General features: G+C 49.5%; 1 protein-coding gene across 4 annotated transcripts in view; it reads right to left on the bottom strand.

The window, feature by feature from the left end:
* Positions 1–1986: 1986 nt before the first annotated feature.
* The window catches only part of samd11 (sterile alpha motif domain containing 11), a 73395-nt gene continuing 67881 nt past the window's right edge, over positions 1987–7500 (bottom strand). For 3 of the 4 annotated variants that reach the window (XM_072450140.1, XM_072450139.1, XM_072450137.1), the window contains exons 9-13: positions 7261–7339; positions 6413–7122; positions 5860–5993; positions 3712–3822; positions 1987–3497 (exon numbers count right to left, since the gene is read on the bottom strand). In XM_072450140.1, the coding sequence (XP_072306241.1) occupies positions 3216–3497; positions 3712–3822; positions 5860–5993; positions 6413–7122; positions 7261–7339 (1316 nt within the window). In that variant the 3' untranslated portion in view covers positions 1987–3215. The remainder of the gene's footprint in view (positions 3498–3711; positions 3823–5859; positions 5994–6412; positions 7123–7260; positions 7340–7500) is intronic. The other variant, XM_072450138.1, reaches the window with a different exon arrangement.

Genomic DNA, 7500 nt, shown 5'->3' with positions numbered 1-7500 from the left:
GCCAAGTGTCTCTGCCCAGGTGGTGAAGCCACACACAGGCTGGTCTGTCTCCGTGCCAGCCCCGCCCCCAGCCCGGGCCCCGGCTCCGAACAAGCCCAAGCAATATTTACTCTCATTTTAATACAAATGAAAGTGAAATAAATGGATTGATTTCGTGAAAGAGCCATAGATGCTTTGTGTGGTTCCATTAAGACTTGTCTCACTGACTTTGACTTATGTTTCCACAAACTACATCAAAATAGTACCATTTTTATTGCAGTTATTTTTTTGAGTCTCTCAATGTTGTATAACCGGTTTAATGCAAATATTGATATGACTGATAATTGTGATTTAATCTATAATGTATTCACAATAGAGCTCAAAGGTGATTGTCCACCACTTGGTTCCAGAAGTAAATTTCCCACTTAAGCCTTTGATAGAAATCATATTAAAGGTGCAGGTTCCAATCAGCTGTGGAAACTAATGACCACAGGAATCATTTTAATTTGACATCATATAAAGTGTATAAATAATTTCATAGCTGCTTTCATACAACAACCAATCATTAAATAAATAAATCACTAAAACAGTACACAGTGCCCTAAAATATGCCCACAGTTTGTCTGGATCAGTCGTGTCCAGTCTGCTGCTGAACACGCTCCAAAATCTGAAACTTTATAAACCGTTAAGTTATTATTTTTTGGGACAGATAATAACTGCGCTCGGGACATTAGTGACACACATTACTGATGTGCTTGTTGTGAGACAGGCTTCTACCCTGACAATCAAAAGAGTTGTTTAGCGGCATATGACTTTGATCTGCACTTGTCTGTTCAAAGTAAATGTTACAATGATTATTTAGGTTGTTTGTTTGTAGTGATTTTAATGCATCTTTTCCAGTTCTGTAGAGCACTTTGAGTAGGTGTGCACCACAAATAGCCTTAACCTTCATTCTGCTTTTAAACTCTTACAATGTGAACTTTTCAAAACGTTTAGTGGAAAAATTAATGAGAAATGTACTTCTGGATCCCTGGGCAACGTGACTATAAAAACTGAATAGTGACTTGAGCATTGTGACAATCCGTGTTTCTCTGTTTAATGCAGTTCTATCCTTTAAACATTTCAATTCAGTTCATTTTTCAAACAGATTTTGCACAACATCCACACACTGCTCCTGATCAGCCTTTGTCACGCTTTTGAGTGAGTGACAGGTGGATTTAACCAATCACAGTGAAGTTGTAGTTACTTCTTAAAGCTGAATCAGTATCAATCAAATAAGATCTTGGCTTTAGAAATATGATGCACTTTTTTTAACTTAAATTATTCTTAAATTTAAACCATCTTTCACGTTTGGCTGACTCAGTTTGTGCATTTGCATTATTTTGTTACATTTTATGAAAGACTTTAGTGTGTCACATTAGAGCGAACATGTGGTGGAGGCCCCAGTGCAGAGCCTGGGAGGGCCCCGTGTGTGGTGTGTGTTTGAAGGAGAAAAGTGTGAGGGGTCAGGTTTATCCCCCAGGCTCCGGGGCCCCGGCCTGCGGCTGCACCTCGCATCGCGGCAGCTGCTGTTGACCTTAACTGTGCCTCGTGGCTCACGGCCTCACACGGCCTCACACGCCCTCACATGCCCGCACACGCCCTCACACGTCCGCACACGCCCTCACACGCCCGCACACGCCATCACACGCCCGCACATGCCCTCACACGCCCTCACACGTCCGCACACACCCTCACACGCCCGCACACGCCCTCACATGCCCGCACACGCCCTCACACGTCCGCACACGCCCTCACACGCCCGCACACGCCCTCACACGCCCTCACACGTCCGCACACGCCCTCACACGCCCGCACACGCCCTCACACGCCCTCACACGTCCGCACACGCCCTCACACGTCCGCACACGCCCTCACACGCCCGCACACGCCCTCACACGCAGGAGTTACCTGGAGAAAAGCGTCATTCTAAACGCCTGGAGCAGGAGAAACAGACCAAGTGGCATCTCAGTTTGTTCAGGGTTTATTTAGCCTCTGTGGTGAATAGAAAAATAGGATGAAGACAAATATTTTGAAGGGAAATCTAGAGATCTTTTTTAATTCATTGCTTTAAAAAAATCATAACAAATTCAACATGTTTGCATTAAGAGCTCTGTGCCTTTCTTTTCCCTGCAACCAAGAGAAAACAAAGTAAAATCATCTTTGGGATCCATCTCAAGGGCTAATTATAATACATATCATATTCTGCTTTATCTACTACATCAAAATTCCTATAAATATCTGTCCTCATATTTATATGCCGAAGGAGCATTCAAGATTGGAGCATCTCTTAATATTACCTTTTTAAAAAGTGGCAAAACAAAAAAGTGAAAGTACCACATAAATTCAGCAAGTCACATTTTTCAGTAAAGAAAAACTTTTTTCGTGCAACTACAAATAACAAAAGTCAAAGTATCACGCATGTGTAACCTTCAGGGTTTTCTCATCATGATTCTGTACAATTTGCATCTTAGTCCTTCCACCAACAGTAGTCAGCACATGAACAGACACTGCCAAGGCTTCATGACCTCGACTTTAGTGCCACCTTCACAGAGTGCATCGTGTTCACGGGGTTCAAATAGTCTTTTCTTAATGCAAAATGAGGCAGACACCATGTGAAACGTGTTAAACTCCACACATCCTGTCATCTTTGGTATCGGGACAGTGGAATGCATAGTTAGCAGTGCTAAGACAGAGCTGGTCAAATCGTGTGCTGTTGGGCCTTTGCCTTTAAGAGACGATCCCACGCTGCTGTTTGGCTCCAGGAGAAAGGCATGAAGGGAGCAGGGCTTGTGCTTGCAGCAGTCACAGAGATGGCAGAAGGGAACGCAGAGCTTCCTCCAGCCCAGGAAGGAAGGACGAGTCTCCGCCTGTGTCTGACTCGCAAGAATGTCGCATGTGTGGAGTACGCTCCGGGTTTTTTGGCAGGCTGTCTGTGACCAGCTGTCTCCCTTTCCTTTTCCTCTATTCCTCTGTCGCTTTGCGCGTCTCCGCTCCAAACTCTGTTTCTTTGGATTCTGCCACAATGCAGACAGACAGAAAAAAACCATGTCATCTTGCCTTTTAATCCAGTCCAATACTTTTCCATTAATTCAGTTTTAAAGGTCCCATGGCGATGGGAGCGGTCTGGACAAAGTCTGGTAAAAGTAACAAATATGAGCAGCCTTGATTCATTTGTATCCGTCCCTGTGTGTGTCCTACGAAGGCGTCTTAGCCTCAAAGCGCGGCGCCATACTTGAGCTCGTACCGTTCGGATGTTTGGGGGAGGAGCACCCTGGGGTGGGGCCGCTGTACGGAGAGGAGCTGCTGCTTGTTGAGGTGGGTCTGTTTGTTTGCGATATACTTAGGGGCAGAGAGGAGTCAGGCGGCGAGCTCAGGACCTCCCGGTCTCGCTCCGGAGGCCGCAGGATGGCAGGCGGGAAGGGGAACGCGAAGGGGAAGCCGGTCATGTAGAAAAGTCGACCAAAGCGCCGGGCCACCTGCAAAACAAACAAAGCGTTTAAAGATACTTCTAATACATGGAAATGATTAGTGCCGGTGTTACAGAGAGGAGAGGAAAGGGTTTCTATGGGGCAGGCTACTTTGAAATGACTCTGAGCTACTCTACTGAGCTACTCTACTGAGCTACTCTACTGAGCTGCCCTACTGCCTCACTCACTCCCCTGTCGCGGGGCCCCTGGCAGGCGGCGGTACCTGTGAGCGGATCTTGAGCGCCGGGCCCAGCTTTAGTCCCATGGAGTTGAGCAGGTGCCCCTCGGTGAGCAGCGGTAAAGTCTCCCCATCTATGGCCTGCTCCCGAAACACCTGGCAGAGACACAGCCGCTTCAGCCACAGCCGCCCGAGCGCAGGCCCCCCACCATCCAGGGGCCCGCCGCGCTAACTGCTCGCCGCTGTGCAAGCCGGGTCGTCCCACTTGATTGTCACTCTGAGATAGTTTTGAGGGGGAACTTGAAATGATTTGGTGTGGAACAGTGGTCCACCTGTGCGGCCATGTTGAGGGATCGTTAGTAATCTGAACATAATCGCATCAGCCTGTCGCTCGCACATTTGTGTTGGGAACATGTTTGGATAGTTGCTCTTCTCCTGCTGCACTTGTTTGATATGATAAGGTTCTTCTGAAGATCTAAACCAAAAGTAAAATTGATGGATGTATTTTTGAAGATATTATACTATATAAGTAAAACTTATTGAATTCCGCTGGTTTCTTTACGTCCTTTGTCAACATAAGAATATACATTGGAGCCATTGTTTGGTTCTTTTTGGGCAATGCCTCATATTATTATGGTTTATTCAGGGTGTTTTAGAGTATTTATGTTGGTATTTCATGTTTATTTTAAGATTTTTTGGCCCGTAGGTTTTACCAGACACGACAGCCGAGCGTGAAATGGTTATGAAAGTGAAGGGAGGACATGCAACAATCTGACAGAGCTGGAACTCACGACACGACGGCCGGCTGCACATGGAGCCTGGCATGAGGGGGCAGTGTGTCCACGAGGGGGCAGTGTGTCCACGAGGGGGCAGTGTGACCACGAGGGGGCAGTGTGTCCACGAGGGGGCAGTGTGTCCACGAGGGGGCAGTGTATCCACGAGGGGGCAGTGTGACCACGAGGGGGCAGTGTGTCCACGAGGGGGCAGTGTGACCACGAGGGGGCAGTGTGTCCACGAGGGGGCAGTGTATCCACGAGGGGGCAGTGTGTCCACGAGGGGGCATTGTATCCACGAGGGGGCAGTGTGAGGGGGCAGTGTGTCCACGAGGGGGCAGTGTGTCCACGAGGGGGCAGTGTGAGGGGGCAGTGTGTCCACGAGGGGGCAGTGTGACCACGAGGGGGCAGTGTGACCACAAGGGGGTCGTGTGACCACGAGGGGGCAGTGTGACCACGTGACCACGAGGGGGCAGTGTGTCCACGAGGGGGCAGTGTGACCACGAGGGGGCAGTGTGTCCACGAGGGGGCAGTGTGACCACGAGGGGGCAGTGTGTCCACGAGGGGGCAGTGTATCCACGAGGGGGCAGTGTGAGGGGGCAGTGTGACCACGAGGGGGCAGTGTGTCCACGAGGGGGCAGTGTGAGGGGGCAGTGTGTCCATGAGGGGGCAGTGTGACCACGAGGGGGCAGTGTGTCCACGAGGGGGCAGTGTGTCCACGAGGGGGCAGTGTATCCACGAGGGGGCAGTGTGAGGGGGCAGTGTGTCCATGAGGGGGCAGTGTGTCCACGAGGGGGCAGTGTGTCCACGAGGGGGCAGTGTGAGGGGGCAGTGTGACCACGAGGGGGCAGTGTGACCACGTGACCACGAGGGGGCAGTGTGACCATGAGGGGGCAGTGTGTCCACGAGGGGGCAGTGTGTCCACGAGGGGGCAGTGTGACCATGAGGGGGCAGTGTGAGGGGGCAGTGTGACCATGAGGGGGCAGTGTGACCATGAGGGGGCAGTGTGAGGGGGCAGTGTGACCATGAGGGGGCAGTGTGACGTAGAACAACAGCCTCGGAAACAAAAAAACTGCAGATATGTTTTTGATGCATTCTAATATATTCAAACGTCAATTTAATATGGGACACACATTCTGTTTATTTGAGCAGTTTGTGTATTACAAGCAAATCAGGTAAAAAAGAAGATAGAAGTGAGTTACGTATAAGCACCTAACTTTTGGCTTTCAGACACAGACCTGCCAGAACCTCTTGCTCTCAGACTAAACTGCTTCCAAAGACTGAAAACCTTCAGGTGTTGGGTTGAGCCTGCCCCTCGGTCCCCTCTCTGACCCTCTCTGACCCTCTCTGACCCTCTCTGACCCTCTCTGACCCTCTCTGACCCTCTCTGACCCTCTCTGACCCGTACCTGCTCTCTCACCTGTGTGTATTCTGCACACCCGGCCAAACTGCTTATGAAGCCACACACGTCCTCCACACTCCACTTGCTGATGTCCTCCGCTGGGTTTGCTGTGGACGAGTCCTCTCCATCCGTGAAAACACCTCCCATCCCACCTACAGGAGCAGCATCGGGTCAATCCATGTGTCAATGGAGAGTTTTTATTTTTGTTTGTTTCCATTTTAAAATACAAGAGAAATGTAGATCAGTAAATCTTAAGCCACTTTTTGTGGTTTAACCACATTTGCTTCCATCTTTTTGGCTTGTATCATTTATAAGTTACTGTAAACACAGCAGAACATCAGACCTTTTGTATTGAAAATTCCACTTCATGTATTAGACCCACTGACACAATCAATATTTTCCAGTTTTAATGGAAGTGTGTTTTAAGTGAATACTGTGCCCACGTGGCTCGGGGTCACACAGGGGTCACATGGGGCCCCTCTCAGAAAGGCACATAGTGACGCTAATGGCTTTCACATGTCGCTGTGGTGTTTGGTCTGTGTGTTTAGGTGGGTCACAGAGTAGGGCTTACCCGAGTGAAAGTAGGGGTTGGCGTAGGGGAAGCCAAATGGGAAGCTCTGTCCATGAAGCGCAGGCAGCGGAGGCATGAATCCTGGTGGAAGGTGGTACTTGATGTCAGCTTTGACCTGTCCTGCAGTGAAGAGGCGGCTGGGTGAGTCTGTCTCAGATGAATTGCAGGGGGCGCTGTTTCGACCCGAGCTTTCAGCGCTCTCTTTAGCCCGAACACATAATCCTTTAATGCCCTCTTTACCCTGCCGCCGCCGCTCCCTGTCCTGGAGCTTATGGCTGGACTTTGCCCCTGCTCCCTCCAGTTTGTCCTCACATGTGTCTGTTTCACTGTCAGAGTCTTCATCTCTGTGGTTCCTGGGCCCTGGCTGACCCTCCGAGCCTCGACTGGGGCATTTCCGGGAGTCGGAGCCAGAGGCCAAGCTGTGTCCGTGCGAATGTTTGGGTGTAGAGGCCCCTGACTGTGGCTGCTGGTTTAGAGAGAGATGAGGAGCAGTTGCTCCATGACGTAGCACCAGCATCGCATTGGTGCGACGGGCAAGTTCCTCCCGCAGCGGGTGCCCCTCCGGCAGGTCCTGGATGTTACGGAGGCCCGGGTGGTCAGCGGGCAGTGCTCCAGAAAGAACGGCCACAGGATCAGACCCCAGGAGCCGCTGCTGTCGTTGGAGGTTCTCTAGTTCCTTCTGCCTCAACAGCTCCGCAGACATCTCCAGTCTGTTCACACAACAGGACACAATAAACACATGTAGACAGAATGCTCATGGAACACATTGCTATATTTTGCTGAATTGAACTAAGCTTTTGTTGTTATTTTTTAGTAACAAAAAAGCAAAATTGCATTGTAATACGCACCTCGCCAGGTTCTGTTTCCTCAGCATCTCCTGTTGGCGGGCAAAAATCTCAGCTTGAGCCGGCGGAAGGAACCCATAACCTATGGTGGACAAAATATGAATTTAATTTGATTTATTTATTTATACAGGGAAAACCCAATGAGAAAAGTTCTCTTTTGTAAAAAGAGAACGAGAAGAGAAAGTAAATATCTTTAATTGGGTCAGAAGGGGTAGAACCTCAGGTTCAAGCTTTTACATGTAT

The sequence above is a fragment of the Eucyclogobius newberryi genome, unplaced genomic scaffold (assembly GCF_026437365.1).
Source record: "Eucyclogobius newberryi isolate DKJ021-1_F unplaced genomic scaffold, fEucNew1.0.hap1 SCAF_17, whole genome shotgun sequence".
Lineage (NCBI taxonomy): Eukaryota > Metazoa > Chordata > Actinopteri > Gobiiformes > Gobiidae > Eucyclogobius > Eucyclogobius newberryi.
The sequence above is the reverse complement of the archived record's forward strand: the minus strand, read 5'-3'. Positions and strand labels throughout refer to the sequence as shown.